Source organism: Anas platyrhynchos, chromosome 2, assembly GCF_047663525.1.
Source record: "Anas platyrhynchos isolate ZD024472 breed Pekin duck chromosome 2, IASCAAS_PekinDuck_T2T, whole genome shotgun sequence".
In the NCBI taxonomy this organism is placed as follows: domain Eukaryota; kingdom Metazoa; phylum Chordata; class Aves; order Anseriformes; family Anatidae; genus Anas; species Anas platyrhynchos.
In genome coordinates, this window is record NC_092588.1 from 128,137,217 (window position 1) to 128,158,141 (window position 20,925).

The 20,925-nt window shown below is 37.2% G+C and overlaps 1 protein-coding gene across 2 annotated transcripts in view; it reads right to left on the bottom strand.

The window, feature by feature from the left end:
- HDAC9 (histone deacetylase 9) overlaps positions 1 to 20,925 on the bottom strand; it is a 473,035-nt gene that overhangs the window by 429,157 nt on the left and 22,953 nt on the right. For both annotated transcript variants that reach the window (XM_038173865.2, XM_038173863.2), the window contains exon 2: positions 10,376 to 10,491. In XM_038173865.2, coding sequence (XP_038029793.1) covers positions 10,376 to 10,397 — 22 coding nt within the window. In that variant the 5' untranslated portion in view covers positions 10,398 to 10,491. The remainder of the gene's footprint in view (positions 1 to 10,375; positions 10,492 to 20,925) is intronic.

The following is a 20,925-nucleotide window of genomic DNA, read 5'->3' on the forward strand; positions in this document are numbered from 1 at the left end:
CACAAACCTGGGAATTAGGACTTCCCATGCTTAACACAGCGTGAAGAACACTTTTTCTGTATGACAGTCCATCTCAATAAGTCAGGAAGTTCAAAGATGGTAGTGACAAAAAAGAAAATCTAGGCCTTCAGCCTTCTGGAATTGGATTACAGCATTATACGTGACACCTGACAAAATTAAGTGTGGCACAGTCATTTTCTTAGGTGAATGTTTTCACATCGTGACACAACTTCCACCCAACCCCTCAGAACAAATTCATATGCTTAGGGAAGGTCTTACAGTTTAAGTTAAAGAAGTTGCATCAAGTGAAGCCAAACTTCACTTGTACAAGTTTCCTGCTACCACAGAACAGTTTAAGGGAGGTTACAGGCAGTAAAGAAGCAGAGGTAGTTAAATATCTCCTAGCTTTCCAAATCCTTTTTGCATGATGACAGAGTTCTCTTCAGCAAAAACCCACGGATATTTTGTCATTTATTCAGTACAATTGAAGCAAATTTTAGGTGGCTGTTGGGATTTCAAGACTGTGAAGACGGGCCACATAAAGAATGAGGCCCCCATCGTTATCCAGCATATTCCAATGGTTAATTACCAAGACTGCTGAAAAAAGTGGAACAATTTCTAAACTGAATTTGTCTAGCTTCATCTTCCAGCCCCGAGATCTCATTAAACCTTCCTCTGTAAGATTAAACATCTTATGTACCAGAAATCTTTTGCACATAAGTACTTCTATATATATTTTTTTATATCGCAGTCTCTCAACATTCAGAAGAGAAGACAGACTGAATTCCTGTGGCTTCTTTCAATAACGTATGTTTTCCAGACCCAGTATTATTTTGAAAAATCTTTTTGAAAGCCCTTTTTAAGTGTTCCTATCAGAATTAGAACCAGTACTCTAAGAATAGCTTTGTGCACTTAGTCTAAAGGGAGGCTGAAGGAAAAGTTTAGCTTGACCTTAACCACATCTCTTCTTTGTGTTGAAAAGAAAACTAAGACATATTCACTGCTGTTTAATCCAAAGCTTCTTTCCACTCCCTCCCCAACACCAGACGCAAAAGCATTAGTCTTCACATTCGGCTCTCATGTCATAACAAAGTCCACATGCGTCATTGGCTACCAGTGTAGGAGCTTCATGTTTTGTGATTTGGGGTGTTTATCATGACTAACAAGTCATAACAAAGCATCCATCTGTACAGACAGACAGTGAAACATTGATAGTGGAGGACTATCACGTCAGGGACCTATGAGAAGAAGCTGAGGAAGCAAACCTTGTTTAGTTTGGTGAGAAGATGAAGAAGAGCAGCCTGGAACTACATGAGGGGAGATGAACATCACAGAGTCACGTTTTTCTCACTAGCGTTAGATGACAGTAAAAGGCTCAATGGCCACAAATTCTAACTTGGAGGCTCAGGCTTCTTCCCAGGAAAACAGCATGGTACTGGATCAAAATACCTAGGGAAGTTCTGCACATCTCCAGCCCTTGAGGTTTTCATCACTCATTTTGCCAACACTGTAACTAACCTGATCTAGAGTTGGCAAAAGTCTCACAAGGCTTCTAACGACTATTTGATGATTCTGCTCTTAAGTGCTATATTCTTTGCTTCTTTCATTTGATGATAATCTGTATTTTTTGAAAAGAAACTACTTTATCAAATAGGGTTATAAAACCTTATATAAGCAAGTTTATTGCAGTATAATTTTAGCTTTACCAGAATTTTTTTTTCTCTAGATAATTGATAAAAATATTGAATAATGTTAAAATAATAATAAATTCCTACAGAAATCTCCTCGGAAAACCTCCAGGGAATGACAATTTTCCCCATGCACAATGCTTTCTGAAATCTGTTAGCCAGTCTTTATTTCATTTAATGCTGTAATGATTTTGGATAGTGTTATTTTAAACAGATTGTCACTTACCACAGAAGTCTAATTATATTCCTCAACAATTATCTTATATCAAGCAAGCTTTCTACCACCAAAAAACATTAACCATTTGTTTGATTTTTTTTCCTCAGAACCATGTTAGCTGACATTAGTTACAATACCATATTTTCATTCTCTATACAATGCAATCTTCTGAATTGCCTTTCCTAAGGTCACTCAAAAATATATATATAATTACCTTTAAGTATATGTATGTGTATTTAAAGCAAAATATATTCCTAGATTTATTTTATAGAATTCTGAGATCTGTTTTAGAACATTTAAAAACCTGTTTAGACAATTGTAATAATATTATTGTAAGTTACCTATTTGTCTGTTTAGGATTAGCATCTGATTTTCAATATTTGAGTATTGAAGTACATTTTTTTCATTACCCTGAGAGAAAAAAAAAAAAGTAACCTCCCCAGCTGACATAGAAGTATTTATTGCCTCTTCCACACTTCAAACACCTTTACGCAGTGAACATCACCACAGCAGGCCAAATCTATTGAAAAGACACCACTAGGAATAAATGATTTCACTTAGAGTAATTCTTTTACTCTGGAACTGTCCCATTGTACAGTTTGCCCCCTGCCCATGTGGGACCAGATCCTTACCCATAACAGCTGTACCCTGATACTTAGCAAAAACCTGCAAAGTCCCAGATTACATACACTGAAGATACATCCATCAGAAAGAAGTAAAAACTGAGACATGGAGAATGTTTTACAGAATATTTCAGTGGAAAATAAATTTGAACGCTATTTCTAGAGGTGTGTATGTTGTGTCTAAGTGAGCACTAAGAATAAATTATATACTTAAAAGTGAGAAGTTCAAATGTGTAATAAAAAAAAAAATCTGAAATCTTTACAAGCTTTAGAAACCATATTGAAATTAAAAGTTAAAAACTTACTAAAAAACTTTCAAGTTTTATTCCCAGAGAGATTATTTAGCTGTTAAAGTGCTACTGCTCAAAAAGTAAGGCCTGTGCTTTGGCTGCACAGACTGAAAAAAACATTTATTTTGAAAGACAAAATCCCAGAGAAAAACACTTGTTGGCCAATATTAACAACCAATTCCTGAAAAGAAAAGGCAATACAATTTTAATTTTCAAGCTTATTGTCCATTTGAAGAGACTGGAATTTATGATGTATGCATACACTAACATCTGTGCACATATATCATGCTAATGGCATATTATATCATAAAGAATGATACATACACAACAAGGTTATATAAAAAACTTGCCAGATGTGTAGCTAAACTTAATTTGCAGAAAGCAGCAACTACAATATAGTGTCCACAAAACTTCTGTTGTCATTTACTTAAAAATGAATAGTTAGCACACAAAACCCAGACTTCTTAAGACCCAGACATGCACAGGTGTAAATGTAAAAATGAAAGCAGGACCATGTGACTTTAATTGTGATTACTTTTAATAGTACATGTCATAAATTACTTCTAAGAGAGAAACAAGGAAGTAGCACAATGTATTTACAAACTGTAGAAACTAGATAGTAAACAAGACTTTTTTTTCTTTTTTTTAAATCTAATGCATATACAGAACATTTATTCATTTGGTTGTCTTCTGCATAGATTCCCAACTACAGAACACATTTTGGATCCAAAAAAGTTTGCACCCAAGTTTATAAGTTATTCAGATTTTTATCTGGAAGCATCTGGATAAGGACATCAGGCTGAAACTAATATGGAAATTAAAGTATAGAAAGACATAGCAATTCTACAAGCAGCAACTTCTTTTGGATTTCATAAGAGGACAAGTAAGATTTTATATCAGGCTGAAGCTGTGTTGAAACTGTAAGGAGACTGAAGATTTCAAAGCATCTGAGCTGCACATCTGGGTTGTGATTTCCATTGAAAGGTTAAAAAAATAGGGAATGCAGTAGTGTAAGAATCCTTCTTTTACGCTTTTCAGTAAGGCTGAGTTTTTATTCTTTTCTGATATATTAAAAAGCTGCAGTACTCTGTCACTCATTTTTTTTGTGGCATAACTTCACAACAGTGTAGGTAACATATCAATTAAAAGATAACGTATCTATTAATCCTGAAAGTTATCGGACTATATTCAGTGAATTCTGGTGAATTCACCTAAAATACATTTAACTCAGCCTTTATATACATGGTTTGTTGGTGGTGGTTTTTTTTGTAAAAAAAGAAAAAGAAACAAGGATGCATTCGACTGCATATGCATTTGATTCCTTATGCCTGTAGTCAGAGCCCAGAAAAACACTTATGTACTCAGCTTCAGTGGAATGTAAACACTTATACCCTTTTCTGTATGAAGAAGAGGTTTGTCTTGTTATTTCATTAACTTTTTTTTTCTTTTTTTTTTTTGAATCAAAGGTCAACTAAATCTTTTTGTAAAAAGACTGACAAAATATATTTTACAGTAACTACATACGCAACCACTCATCAAAATATTCTTCATCTGTTCAATGGCATCCAAGCTGGTTCAGAAATGCTTAGTGGACATGAGTGTAAATTTTCATTGTGTTTCATGTAGTAGTGGAAATACCAATTTGGAGTGTTTTTTGTATGTAGTCTTCAGGAATATAAAATCACAGAATCACAAAATATTCTTTGTTGGAAGGGATCCACGAGGATCACTGAGTCCAACACAAGAGCATGCAAAAATCAAACCATATGTCTGAGAGCATTGTCCAAACTCTTCTTGAACTCCAGCAGCTCGGTGCTGTAACCGCTTCCCTGGGGAGCCTGTCCCAGTACCTCTCCCACCCTCTGAGTACAGAACCTTTCCCTACCACCCAGCCTGACCCTCCCCTGTCCCAGCTCCATGCCGTTTCCTCGGGTCCTGTCGCTGTCCCCAGAGAGCAGAGTTCAGCACGTGCCCCTTACACTGCCCTCATGAGGGAGCTACAGGCTGCCATGAGGCCTCCCCTCAGCCTGCTCTGCTCTGGGCTGAACAAACCAAGGGACCTCAGACACTCCTCATATGTCTTGCATTCCAGACCCTTCACCATCTTTGTCACCCTCCTTTGGGCACTCTGTAATCGTTTTATGTCCTTATATTGTGGCACCCAAAACTGCACACAGCACTTGAGGTGAGATGCTGTGCAAAACAATATTGAAAGCCTTGCTGAAACTCAAAAAGACTACATCAACTGTCTTTCCTTGGTCAAATAGGGGGATGATCTTGTCATAAAAGGAAGCTAAGTTCATTAAACAGGACTTTCACCTCATGAACCCATGCTGGCCATGGCCAATGACAGTATTGTCTTTCAGGTGTTTTTCAACCACTCCCAGAAGAGCATTCTACATAATTTTACATGGTACTGAAGTGAGACTGATAGGCCTATAATAACCAGGGTCTTCTGTCTTGCCCTTCTTGAAAACCGGAACAATGTTTGCCAGCTTCCAGTCAACTGGGACCTCCTCAGATTCCTAATACCATAATTGAGAGAGGTCTCACAATGTCATCAGCCAGCTCTTTGAATACCCTGGTATGAATCCCATCAGGCCCCATAGATGTATATGCAGCCAGGTGGAGTAGCAAATTCTGCACAAGTTCACAATTATATGCAGTCAGATGGAGCAGCAAATCCCACAGAATATGAGGAAAAAGACTTATGAAAAAGCAGAGAAAAGCAGAAGAAAATAGGGGGAGTCAATTCTGCAGAGGAAGAAACAAACACCTATTAAAGAAACTTCAAATTAAAATGTCAGAAAAGTTATGCAAAAGCAGGAACTGGCAGAATTCAGTACATAGCTTCTCTCTGTTCTTCCCCTCCTTCCCCCACTCAGTTCATGAAGAAAAGTAAAATAATTTCAGATTGACTACAGCAACAAGCAGGTCTTACAAAACGCTAAAGACATGGAAAAATAAGTAACGTTGTTGAAGAGCAGAAGTGTGAACAGTCATTTCCAATATATTAAACATCAATAATATGTCAGACTTTGATTTTAACTCCATTATTACAGATATAGTAAAGACGTAATTTCATCTTAGTTGCAAGTAAGTTTTACACATTTTGAACATGCTATCTTTAACAGCAAGCCTACATTGATATGCTTTTGAAAACCAGCAAGATCCCAGGGACACTGAAAAACTCTCTTGTTCCAGCTAATGGTTAGCTTTCCACAACATCACACATCCTATTTAACAATAGTTTGCAGTAACTAGAAAACTGCTGGACAGTGCAGAGTTCTAGGTCTTTTCTTCATCATCTATTAATATTACTCTTCATCACTTCTATTAATATTACTTACCTCTCGTTCCCAACAGAAATGATTTTATGCCAAGTAATTCCATGAACAACTGTAGGGTTTCTGGTTTTGTTGTTACTGGAATAGATTTCATTTAAATATTCCAATATTGCTTTTAATTTCACAGTGAAAAGCAAAGCACAAAATCAGAAATCCCTGGACTTATTCCCTTTCTCAGGAAAAAAAAAAAGAAAAAAAAAAAAAAAAGATTCTCATACCCCATGATCTTTATCTTTACATAAATATTTATAGTCCACCTTTTCTAATAGGTGCAGTTATTATTTTTTAAAAATCTGGGTAAGAAGTGCTATATGAAGTCAACTTTAAATGATCTATTCAGAAATTAAGCAACCTTTGCAAGGGTTAGACTCCTTAGAAACTACACTGGTATTTACATAACAGAAACAAGCCCCAGCCACACAACGGTGTTAATGGAAGATATTTCAAAGCATTAGACAGAAGTAAATAACTGCAAAATACATCCATGAGTATTAATTCACCACTCAGGTAGTATTTATTATTAAAGAAAAATAAGTCTCAAAACAACAGGTTAGCTATTCCCTTTAAAAACAAATAAATATTTTCTTTGTCTGTCTAATGATTTTTATACACACAGATCAGTTCAGAAAATGCAATGGCAACAGGATGTAAACATTTCCTTAATGATCTTACAATTTATAACAAGCAAAGCAAACAACCAAACATCAGTACCTTCCCCTGTTGGGATTCAGCATTTACTTTATAGCTCTACAGATTAGCAAGAGCCTGGTCCCTTAAGGTTCAAAGAGTTTAGATCAATTTAACAGGTTACAGTGCTGTTGCAAGTCAATGTTGCTACACAGGAGACCTATTCATTGCATCATCATACAACCGAAGGAAATACTTATGTGCACTGGTACTGCAAACAAATCCTATCTAAAGGGGTTTGTCAGATAGTATTTGAATAAAATGTGTAATGCTTGCATATGCCACATCAGGTCTTTCAACGGTCTTTCTGACAATTTAAGTATCAAGGGAAAGCAATTCTCAATAAATATTTCCTGTACTTATTGCACCACAGCACAGAGCTTCTAGTAATAGAAATGCCTCAAGGACTTACAGATCATGTTGTAAAAATGCAGAGAAATTTAGTGTAATACACAGTACTTGAAGCTTCCTATAGCATTTCAGAATTTTTCACTCCCAGAACAGGCCATCTGTGAAGTTGACTGACCTATAACATTCAGTCACAGTAGCACTGCTTTACCGTTTCGCCTCTCCCTTTTTTTTTTTTTTTAAAAAAGGTATACTTATCTTCCATGTAAACAATATTTATATGAACATATATAAGCTATCTATATGCATGCTAGATAATCTGTAGATTAAAAAGTAGAACTACCATTCTGTTGTAATCTGCCATGACTTAAAGTATTGATGTTTACAATATGTTAGAAGCAGTTTAACTGGCCTTATACTGAAGGCACACAGATTGGTATTTAGATGTAGCATATACTGCACAACAGAAAAAGTGTTTTTAAATACCACCTATAATATGTTGACACACTGTTTTTCAGAAGGACCTGTAATGTTCAATACACATTCAATACTTGGTACACCCTTAATGAAACGTACTTAATATTCTTACGTTCATTGTATTGCCCATTCTCTTATTTGTGCACTACTATTTAGAGCAGACTTTGGGGATGGAAGTTTTAATTTTTCTGTGAGCTATTGTATCCTGTTCACAGCTCTGCTGTCACTTCCTGGACTGCAGTGAGAAGTCAGAAGATTGTTATTTTGCAGTGGGAAGATGAGCTAAGGAGTAATTGGGATTTTTAAAATAAAATAATAATTGGATGCCCAGTGTGAGATTCTAGTGGCTTTGCATTATAAGGGAACTTCTGTACCATGTCATGCTTGAGGTTTAGCCATCTAATGTGAAAAATCATTACTTAATAGCTTATGTATAGCGCCTTAATAATTCAAAGTGCGGATTTGTTCCTGTAGGAGCAGTGCATAATCTGCCATTTTCATATGCCATTCTACCTCTTAAGAACTGTAGAAAAACTAAGATGTATAAGAGAGATTTGCTACTAACTTTTTTTTTGCAGCTAATAACTGTCAGAAAAAGACAGAATATCAACTTATAAAAATGATTTAGAATGGACGTATACAATTCATGTATGTTTCACATACGTGGACAAATAAAAATAAGAAAGCATAAAAACACTACTTGTAGTAAAAGGTAAAAGCAATACAAATTCACTCCAATTACGTTCTGTGCGAGCTTACCAACAAGTTCTTTTTAAAATCTGATGTACCTGAAAGGGCTAACCTAACATGCAATATATTTTATTCAAAATTGGCAACTCACTACGTTGCTTATGCTGTTGATCAGTGTTTCAGCTATTTCTTAATCTACCACATTCCATCAGCAGGAGAGATAAAGCCATGATCACTAATTCTGAAATTATTCCAGAATATTTCTATTCTGCAGGAGAATGCTTTAAGTATGGCCAATGGAACATAAGTGGTAGACTCATTAAGCAATCTGTAAAGCTATAAAATTTAGGAAAATCTTATCCTCTGGTGTGTGTCACAAGATTAGCATGCTTTGTTTTGTGTTTTTTTTTTCCCCTTTCAGGTCAATCACTGGCTTAATTTTCCACAGATCCTTTTGTGTGTCAAAAATAGTTAACCTGTTTTCACACTTAATTAATTAAAACAAATAAGACTCAATATGATGCACACTAAAGCAATGTCAAAATTGCTGATGTAACTCAGTTAGGGATGTTGGATACTGAAAGTCTAGGAAGAGAGACCCCTAAAGGCTAGATTTAAAGATATTTAGGCATCTAATCTCTACTAAAAACAATGTTTCTGAGCTGTCTAAACACAAGTAACTTGGTTATAGTGAATGTTTCTCCTTTATTTAATTTAAAATGACAACAGACAGGAATACATAGTTGCAATATGTTTCTTCAAGGAATGAGAATATTGGAAAATTTACTTCCTTTTTCTGAAAGCTAATTTCACTTCTGGCTATTGTTTCCACAGACCATCTACTGCAAGAAAAGAATCATTCAAAAGATGTTAAATCGACTGGAGTATCTTGGAATTTGGGAAATTTAGGAAAGTTCAAAATTATTTCATATCAGCCACCACTGGGATACATCAAAAATAAAGATATGCCTTTCTACTGAATGCCCCATGCTGCTTTCTATGGACAATTCAGTGCCTGGACCACACTGCACTATAAGAAAAAGAGGCCTAGTATGAAACCTAGCTGTTTACTCAACGTAAGAGGAATTACTGCTAATTTGCCAATTTTCAACTTTACAATCAACAATTCTCCAAGAAACCCCAACAAATTACATTTCTATGAGATAGGACATGTAGCAGATAAATACAGCTTACTATTACAGTGTTTTCCCCAATGCTTTTATAAGCTGTTTGAACAAAGCCAAAGCAGTCATAAAATAAGCCACCTGTAAAGGGTTATTTTACCAACTGTACTAGAAATAGATACTTGAAGTGTGGGTGAATGAAGTGCGAACCATATGCGACGTTGCACAGATTTGAGATGGGGACTCTCACTCCTCAAAAGGACTTAAGTCAAAGCATGTTCCATATGCAACATTCTTCTTTGGAAGTTTGAGCATTGGCTACAGATAATAATGGTTCACTTTCTACTGCAGGTTCACCTGCAGTAACTCACTTTTCAAGCATGAGATAAAGATCATTCAGAAACCATTGTTAATTATGCAGCTATAAATGAGGAAGCTCTGCAGAAAATGCCCAATGTGTGCAAATACAGCTTTAGAGCTAGAAATGAAAACAGAATACCATCTGCACTCTTTCTTTAAAGAAGGCAATTGTGCAAATAATCCTTTAATGATTAAACACAAGTATTAAGAATTAAAAATGTTAAGATGCTTATTCACATCCAGACGCAATTTTTCAGTTTATTAATAACATTTACAAAAATATTTAGACAGCACTGTAGAATTATGCCAGCTTTAAAATTTATCTGAGATAAGGTACCCCCCAAAATAGCCTTTTCTGCATGAACAGCCTTCATCTTGTTTTATAGGACAGTGATGTCTTATAAAGTGCAGCTGGCATATCAGTCACTTGCCAAATCCATTCCATCAACACAGAAGTTCTGCACATCCTAATGCAGGACAGTGTTCCGCAGGAGTGAGATATAAAAATAAAGAAGCAAACTGACCTGGTTGTGTTGTGGAGCTCATTGCTCTAGATGGAATGATAACTTGTTAACGCTGTAAAGTCAAACTGTGGCAGAAGTTGTTCAGATTTTGAGGTTTTGCCTGAAGTGGAGTGAATCTGTATAAAATAAAGAAAAAAAAAATTGACCTATATGTTAACAACATGCTATTTTAAGGGATAATAATTATGTCAGCCACACTTAAACAGAACATCTGAAATATTTTTCAAAACTACATGTTCTTTCATATACATTTTTGCTCTAAATTCAAAAGCAAGGGACCACTGAAAATAAGACTAAAGCTAGTATTTTTCAAGCTTCAGGGTAGTCTAGATACAAATTTCTACTATAGTTCATCTGCAGTCACACAAAAATGTAAGAAAGTAAAGGTTGAATTGGTTGTTTATTTTTTCAGTAAGATCAGGAAATTTGAAAACCTGTAAAGTTTGAAAGATTGAGGAAGAAGAGGGATCACATCTTTGCAGCTAAGCAGCAGCCAATTCATAGTTTTACTGCAGACATTTGCAGTCAGCCTTGAAATGTGAATGTGCAGAAGCAGATCAGTATTCAAAAGTCTTTCTGGAAAATGTACTACTTCCTTTATCTCCAATGTTTATATAGTTTAGAATTCGTTGAAGTAATTAGCATAGTTGAATGGATCTCCCACTTACTAGCTAATGACATCTCTTGACACCACCAAGATAGTTGCTAATAGTGTGGGCTGCTCAAGAGTAGGGCAAGGAATTTTTTGCAATTTCTCTGAATCTTCTCACAGTCCTACTGCATTCTCAGTTCAATGCAGAAGCAGAGGCAATAATGTTCCTCTAATATTTCCTTCTGCTGAAAGTTTAAAGCTGCAAAGAGGAGGCTTTCAGGAAACTAAAATATATTTTCATTCAAGCATGATATACGCAGCATAATGGCAGAGAGGAGAAGGGTGTAGTGCATTACGATGACTGTGACTACCCTATTCAGCCACTGCTCCTGAAGCATTGAAGCAGTCAAAGATATTCTTAGTACTGAATATCTTAGCAGCTTTTGTCACTTTTTTAAACCACCAACTGCACATTTAGTTTCAAGCTGAGCTCAGCCAAATTTTTAGATTGTATATTGTATTTTACAATATAATTATAATATAACCAATTTTAATCATTTAAGTATAGCATCACTATCATTTGAGAAAGGGAAAAAATCACACATTTAGATACGTAACTTCTGCTTTCGTGTCCACTAAAGTAGCCTGTTCAAACAGTCATGTTATTTGGACACATCCAATGTTCCAGGAGACAGCATCTGGAAAACTTAAGATTCATGATCTTCATGGAAATGCTGAGTCTTTTTCTTTGCTTACCTTGTGCATCAAGTTTCATGAAACATCAGATGCAACCACTATTAAACTGAACAGACTCCACTGTTAATCTAATCCAAAACCTCAATTTGTGCATATCTTTACGCTGACCGAGGCAGGCAAGTTACTTCCCCATCTAGCTCCAGGAAATGTCAGTGAGTACAAGTGCATAATTTAGGCCAGCAGAGTTCCAGGATGATTATTTAATTTCATAGAGCTCATTATTAACTTAGCAGCTACACAGATAATGAAGAACATTGTCCATGAACCCAACAGCCATTTTATTCAGTATCCAGCCTCAGTTGTTGACTATGTGGTACCTCACAGAAAGTAGACCTCACAGGAAGTGTATATTGATGTTTAACTGTGGCCTTTAGAATGAGTTTTCAGTAGAGATTTAAACTAAACATAATAGAGAAGTCTGAACATCACATTTTGACAACATTCTAATGAAAATGATCACCCTAACTAAAACTACTCTAACTTTAATTCACTTACAGATATTCAGATAATATCAGATATTTTGAGCTAGTATGAACAGAGATTAAGCAGTCAGTTCAAACAGGATTCTCAAGCAGCTAAACTTTCACTTCACGTTAACAAATCTTCGCTTTTTCCCCAATAAAAATAACTGCATGTACTTTGCAATACCTCTACAAGACAGCAAGATATCGGTAGACATGCCTAGCATGCTCCTGTCAGTGTGGATGCTCCACACTCCCTCAATACAACAATGCCACCCATCCTGAACTCTGCATTAGGGATACCAGTTTTGCTAAAACTACAGAAAAAAAAAAAACCTGCTTTATAGGTCTCCCATACCTTTCTAGGGCAAGAGCATTTATTCCTGGTGGAGAAAGATGAGGTTAGGGAAGACTTAAACAAGGCAGACATAGACAAATCTATGCAAGCTGATGAGACGGATGCTCCCATGAGTGCTGAGGGAGGTGGCTAATGCCACTGCAAGCCCACTCTCACATTACCTTGAAAAGTCACTGCCATCAAGAAAGGTTCATGAAGACTGTTAAAAAGCAAGTATTACTCCTGTCTTCAGGAAGGGCAATGAGGAGAATATGGAGAACTACAGACCAGTCAGCATCACCTCAATTTCTGGGAGCAAATAATCAAAGAAACTATTTCCAAATACCTGAAGAAAAAGACAGCGATGGGAAGTAGTCAACATGTATTTACGAAAGAGAATCATGCTTGGCCAGCCTTATAACAATCTGGATTAGGTGAGAGCAGTGTCTGTGGTTTATTTTGACTTCAGCAAGGCTTTCAACTCTGTCTCCCATACCATCCTCACAGAAAAATCAGTGAAATACAGATAGGTAAGTGGACAGTGAGGTGGGGTGAAAACCAGCTGAGCTGCCAGACTGTGAGCTGCAGCCCAAAGTCCAGCTAGATAGCACTCTAGTGAGTACCCCAGGGACAGATACTGGTGCCAGCAGTTTTTCACCAAGGACCTGGCTGATGGTTCAGATCATATACTCATATACTCAGCAAGCCTACCGGTTACTCAAAACTGGAAGTTTGACAGAGCAGATGCTTGTGCAGCCATTCAGAGGGACTTCAACGAGCTTCAAAGGGATGAGGGGGCAGGCTACTTGGGCGGTGTCTGTGGGAGAAGGTAAAGGGCTGCCACGTACTGCTCACAGCTACTCCAGTCAGACCTGCAGCGGCCCCACTGCAAGCCAAAGCCAAGCCTCTCACTGAAGTTTGTGGAGCCTCTGTTTAATCATACTTAAGGGCAGAAACTGTCATCCAAAGAGAGAAGGGGTGGGAGGCAGCAAAACAGTGAGACACAGGAGGAACACCAAGGCCAGCAGAGTAGGAGGTTCTCCGTAGCAGAGCAGATAATCCCTGTAGCCCATGGAGGACTCACGGAGAAACAGACACTGCTGAAGGAACTGCAGCTTGTGGAGAACCCACACCAGAATAGAATGAGAGAAAAGGATCAGAGAGAAGCTGCTGCACCCTAAGCACAGCCACCCCCTCCTCACCGCCTCCCTGAAGGGACAGAGAGCAATTTGTGGTGATAACAAGGGTGGGCAAAGAGGCGCAGGGAGTGAAGTTAAGCCTGGGAAAGGGGAAGGAAAGGTGTTTTCCCTAAGCATGCAAATGTTTGGGGGTTGTAGTGCTTGTTTCTCAATACTTAGTCAGTACTCACACATTTGTATTAACTGGCAATAAATTTGTCCAAACTGAGTCTGTTTTGCCCACAATGATAGTTGAAGAGTGACCTCCCTAGCTTTATCTTGACCTACATACTCTCTTGTCCCTGTTCTTCCTATCCTCTCTCCCATCCTGCTTTGGGGACTAAGCGAGCAGCTGGGTGGGAGTGTGACTGCCAGCTGGGGGCAACCCACCACAGTGGGCCAACAGGAATTTCACTGCCAAGTCCTACAACCCAGGGAGGAATAACCACACACACTGCTACACACTGGGGGCCAACCAGCTGATGGGCCCTGGGGAGAAGTTCAACAGGGCCCAGTAACATGCTCTTGCAGCAAAGCCCAGCCACACCCTGAGCTGCACTATGCGGTGTCACCAGCAGGCCAAGGGCAGTGATCCTTCCCTTCTAGTCAGCTCTGCCAAGATGGTTTCTGGAGCTGTCCAGATGGATGTCCAGCTCTGGGCTCCCCAGGACCAGAGTCACACAGAAATACTGGAGTGAGGAAACACTGATGATACTGAAGGCACTGGAACATCTCTCTCATGAGAAGAGGCTGAGAGCTGGGACTGTTTAGAGCGGAGAAGAGAAGCTCTCAGGGAGAGCTTATTAATGGGTATAAATGCCTGATGAGGTGAGCATAAAGACAGAGACAGGTTCTTCTCAGGGACACACAGTGACAGAACAAGAGGCAACATGCACAACCTGAAGTATGGGGAATTCCATCTAAACATCAGGAAGCATGTTTTCCACTCTCAGTGAGGCCAAACACCTCAGTGACAGGCTGCCCAAATTGTTTGTGGAGTTTCCATCCTTGGAGATCTTCAAACCTGACTGTACACCATCTGGAGCAGCTTGCTGTAGTTGACCTAGCTTTGAGGATGTTATTGGACAACATATCTCCAGAGGTCCCTACCAACCTCAGCTACTCTGCCATTCCATGATGTGGAAGTTCAGAAATTTTCCCTTCCAAGACCACCACGGACAGCACCACCAAATATTCATTGAGGTTAAACCTGCCGAGAATAACTCCCACATAATAAAGCATTGCTGGGATCCTCATAAAAAGATTTCTGCTAATGAATTTTGTGAATTCAACTACATCAGTAGTCTTATATTTTATGAAGTGATGTTGGCATCCTGCCCAATACTCTTCATGTAGTTCCTGTAAATCCAAAGCTTTCATTAAGCCAAGTGCTGTTGTTCAGGTTCAGCTTTAACAACTCCTTGCAACTATGATACAAGGTTCATATGACAAAGCTCACATTTAGAACCCTGAAAAATTCAACATCATCATGTGCAGAATCATACCACAACAGACACTCTTATTCAAATGCACTTCTGCTGATAAGCTGACATGCTTCATTTCTTTCCTTTTACTGAGGGAATGTCATACTGTAAATGAGACAGCATGAACTGCAGTGCCACATACTTTTTAATGTTAGCACTGAACCAAAGGAAAAAAAGAATCGTGCTGGCCACAGTAGGTTTAAATTCTATGTGGGATACTACAGCCCATGGGAGATGCATTTATACTTTACTTCAACCCACAAAAAAAAAAAAAAAAAACAAAAAAACAGCATACAGTTCCCGATCTGTCAAATCATGTAGATAAGCAAGTGGTTCCAGGATTCAGTATAGATTATCCGCATTCCCTAAAGCAATCCACTTTAACTAGATGACAATTCATCTCTTACTTTTGTAGCCAAAATAGAATCACCTAGGTTGGAAAACACCTTCAAAATCAATCCAACCACTGACTTAACCTACTGAGTCCCATCACTAAATTATGTCCCTTACGCCACAACTTGGCCATAGCCAATACACAACATATTAACTTCTACCTTCATATGTGTCACTGGAGGTAATGTGCATGTGGCTTGGATGCGCTTACCTAGGAACAATGATCCTGCTCCTATTCCTTCAAAAGGAATTAACTTAGTAGTTTGTGTACTCCAAGGACTGATGCAGCTTTGAAATTGCTACAAAAGAATGCTATGAAACAGAATTTTGATCTTCAAGCCCAGTGGCCACCATAAAGCTTACGTTTCCTATGACTATAAATAGATGCAATGTTTTCAAACAGAAATAAGCATATCAAGTTAATACCATTCATTTAAACTGTCATCTTTCACTGTGCTATCCCAAGACTATATTCACTGACTACCTTTCTTCTATTTCATGCCTATACTTCAAAATTCTTTTGGGAACTGGGTTTCTGAAACAGAATACACTGAAAACAAAGCAACAGAATTCAGATAAAATAGATATTTCTACTTCCCTCTTCCCCAAGATTCATTTTTCACATACACTTTTGAAATAGTTTCATAGGCACATAGTTTTCAAGACTACCTCCCAATGACATCTTCCAGATCTTTCTCTTCCAGCAGGGTTCTCTATCCCACTCATGTCTATTTGTAAAGAGATTTAGAAAATCATTGTGCAAAACCTTGCAGATAAAAATACAGAATGCTACATTTCATTAGGTTTTGAACATGACAGGTTCCCTAGTAATCTAATTGATTCTCTGCTGGATATACTGTTTTAAAATAGCTTTCAATTAATTATTCCCAAAATTGTTGTCTCATATTTGTGATCAAAATGCTGTAGGTCATTCACCTCAAGGATCACAAGAAAAGCACAGTAGTCACTTCTTCTCACAACAGCTTGTGTGTTAAAAAACTAAGCATCTACAACAGCTGTGAGAATTAATAGAAACCCTGTTGTCCATTGAGCAGTTTAGCAAAACACATGATTTTAAAAAATCTGAAAAAAAAAAAACAACAGCTGATCTCTACAGGGCATGAATAACGTAATGGTTAAAAAAGAACACTGCTTCCAAGTGATGGTTTTGTTTTACTTTGCACAAAAAGAATTTTGAATAATATTCCTACTATACATAGTGAAAATAAGAAATTAAAAATAATCAACCTATAGATCTCATAAAAAGTACTGCATAACAATATAAAGACTGGAAGACAAATTACAGTAAACTAGCACTAAATTCACCCACATAAACCAAATGCAGAGTACCAAAATTCAACCCTTCTAACTTCATATGAACCTTCAAAGTTTGATGGGAAAGTGAGCTGGTGTATGGAAAAGGAGAAAATTAGGGTCAACCTTGTCTATAATTCACACCACCATTTCTTAACACAAAGCCCTTAAAAGCATCACATCAAACAGGGAATTTGTTACTGATGGTTGTATCTTCTGTTATTTCATTTTTACATTTGGTTTATAAATATAATGTAAGAATAAGGTAGAGCAAAGCCACGACAATATACAGCATAAGACGATTGGGTAGTGACCTTTACGGCCAAGTATAGTACAGATTTCTTAGCAGCATTATCAAAGTCTAGTCCAAGAGATACTGGGGTATATAAGCCCTTTCAGTGGGAATTTAAGGCTTCTATACAACAAAGTTTTCAGTATCCAGAGCTCAGTACAGGATTAAATATTTTACAATAAGGTATTCAGGTACCTTACTCTTAATTAAGTATCTGCTTCAAAACTTTTTGAAGTCAATAGCAACTACATATGTTGACAGGTTTGGTATTAAAGAACTACTCCAGCAGTAAGTTCTGGACTGTCAGACTTTTACTTACCTATTAAAATCATGTTTGGCATGTAATGAATGCCTAGCAAAGTAGTTTTTGTTTTGTTTTAAACAGAGCCTGTACAGAATTCACAGCTAGACTACCATATAGCCAGTTGTAAATCACAAATGTGTAAGTATACTGGGTGGCAGGTGATGCACCATGTTGCGCAGAAGGGCAATTAGGACCATACAGTCCCTTCCTCTCCTACCAAGAACACGTGGCACATGCAAGAACATGTAGATGCTGATGAACAAGGACATGATGGTGATGTGTCTCAGTGCACATCAGCTGCATGCCCGCAAAGCCACCAACCTCTCCTCCTACCCATTGGAACTGGGCTGCCTTTGCTGGATGTGGAAGTCAAAGAGCCAGAAAATTCACATTATTTCTTCTGAAATATGATATAACTGTACTTTTCCAGTTATGCATGTACAGTATCACACCTCACATGCTGTGAGCATACTGCTCGTGTGGTTTTCAGTGGGAAGCCTCAAACTTCCAAGAAGACAAATTCTGCTTTCTGAAGTCCTCTCAAGCTAGCAAGAGAACCACACAAGCCATTTGGTCAAGCTTTTTTTATGTTCACCGTTCACAGATGAAGCAAGAAAGATTTCCGAACAGCAAGATGTGATGCTGCCTTCCACCAGAAATGAGCCTTAGGCCTCCATCATCAGGATCAAATAGCATGCTGCTAAGCAGCTGGCTTGACACCACAACATATTGGTACCAGCATCTGCTCGGTTTCCCAGTGAAGACAGTTGGCAATAGGATCTGTCTGTGAAAGCAACCTTTTTTTTTTTCAGAGACTTGCACAAGCAGTGTGAGCTCTGCACCAAGACCGACACTTTAGTCAGGAGATATTTGAGGGAGGCAGGACTTCAATAATCAATGATTTATTATCAATTATGATCAATAATTTATTCATCCACTCCCCCCACAAAAAAAAAAATAATCTCTAAAAATGCATGAGAATAAATGTAATCATAAACTATGAGAATTTTTAATATCAGGTTATACTAGAATACAGAAAGGAAAGAAGGAAAGGTCATGGCCTGTTTATTCTAGGTACTCATACACACAGAATAAACCATAGTCTTTCCCTTCTAGATAACTCAGATAAACCTAAAACATAATAAAGTAGATGCTACTTTGCCCTTTACTTGCAAAGACAGAGTAAATAAAGAATAGGGGAAAATGTCTTTACCTGAAGGTCCTCATCTACAGTTATCTGAGAGGCACAGTACCTGAATATGAGACATATCAGAGCACCAACACTTCATACAGAAACGCACATTTGCATTTCTGCAACATATTTATTTAGAATAACAGGCTAAAACTCATGAAACAACAATTATTCACATAAGTATGTGAGTCTGTGTTTCAGACAAACTCTATAGGAAGAAACCGTTATCTAGAAGAGGAAGCCTCCAAAGGGAGTCTCAGACAATTGCCCTCTATATGAATCACTCTCACTCAGATCTTTTAAAAAAATATTCTCTTAAAGTGATAAATTCAGACTAACAAGAGAATCAACACAGGAGAGGGGCTATAGGCAGATAAGAGATGTTAGTGAGCTTAGTAGGAAATAGAGGCAACTTGTATGTGTTTGTTTTTTTTTTCATAACTGTGATGCATTACAAGAGACATCCAATGTTATTTCATATGTTAAAAGCAGCCAAGTCAAAATTTTCCATTTAAATCTACTATAGAGAAGTAAATTTATCTGCTTAGAAGCAGCAAGATGATTGTTGGTTTTAAGTTATAAAGAATCCTCTGTTTTTTTGTTGCTTAATAGCCAAGGATTTTTCAGTTCATTGAAAGCAAATTTCAGTCAAATTTTCCACGGGTAAAGCATATGGATAACCGGACACTCTCTAAGTTTTTAATATATAAACTTCTGATAAAATTTTATATTTGCTGTCAATGAATTTTATCAAAGTGTGGAACAATTTTTATACTAGTTTCTACATAAATTAGGCTTCAATTTTGTCTTCCTGATGTCTAAACATTTCACTAATGCTATGCTTTTAAGAACTTGTCCTTTAGTGGTAGATTTCTTTACAGTAGAGCTTTGCTTTTCATCATAAGATAAATTTACAACTAAAACTGATGTAACAGTATGGTTCAGCAGGGACTAAGCAACACATGGAAATTTGATCAATACTTTGGCATTTCCAGCAGTGAAATGCAAGCCAAGAAAACAGACTTTCTCCATCGGGTAGTTAAACCAGATCTCAAGCAGAATAAGTTATTTTTATGCAGAATTGGTTTTCTATGATTTCACCAATGTCACTGAAAAAAAAAAATAATCAAACATTATATTTGCTTGTTTATAATTTGATAACATGACATAACTTTCATACAGGAACTTACCAGTCACAGTACAAAAGAATTATTAGTGCACCCAACTGATGAACTGAACTCATAAAGCAAAGCTTAGGATAAAATCCTGACCTCTGCTGCAAGCCCACACTGCAAAAAAACATTTTTAAGTTTCATGGAAAGTAAGTCTTCTTCAGAATGGTTATAAAAAAAAACATTCTAACCAAGTTCTTGTCAACTCTCTCTCACTGTCTGAAGTTTGAAAAGAAAAAAAAAAGACACCAAACTTGTCAAATCAACTGCCCCCAGCCTTTCCCTCATCAGATACCGTGGGCGTACACAGTGTCACAGATGTTTTAATGCAAATATTTACATACATCCGGTTAATCACACACAAGCTTACAAATTCATGTTTGTCAGTTCCAAGAAAAATGTTTTAAAAACATATCTAATGATAAGCTACAGGCAAATCTCACTTAGGAAAACAGTTCTCTATCCATTTACTTTTGCACATAGTTACATACATAAAAAAGAATTAATTTTCTTCTTATCAAGTGACTCAGTTTCCCTTCTTTTTGGAGTTATAACTATAGCAAGCATTTTAGTTTGAAAGACTTCACACGCGCAGTCATTTCAGTTTCAACCACGTGGACTTGTTCTTTCAGTGCTAGAACTTGATTTTGAATTGCATATTTAATATACTCGAAACCTCAAGAAATATCACAGCTGAAAACACTAGGTCTCGCAAAGACTTCAGAAAAAAAAAAAAAGAAAAGAAAAACATCATGCTGCACAGCAACTACAACAAAAGAACATGTAAATGCAATAAAACCTCATTCAATTCAGGTGAAAAGAAAAACACAAGCATATCTGAGGCTCAAAAAGCTCAGCACTTATTCTCACTCAAACATAAGCAATCCTGACTGCATGAAAACAGTTTGAATTAAAATGAAGTTTTGGCAAATACATCAGGAGGTGCACTGCAAAACACTGCATCTGTCATTAAAAGAAAGAGAGAGAGAGAGAGAGAAAATGTATAAAGATGTTGTTTAAACACATCAAAATTTTATTTTTTTTCCTTCTATTCTGCTATGAAAAACAACAACCC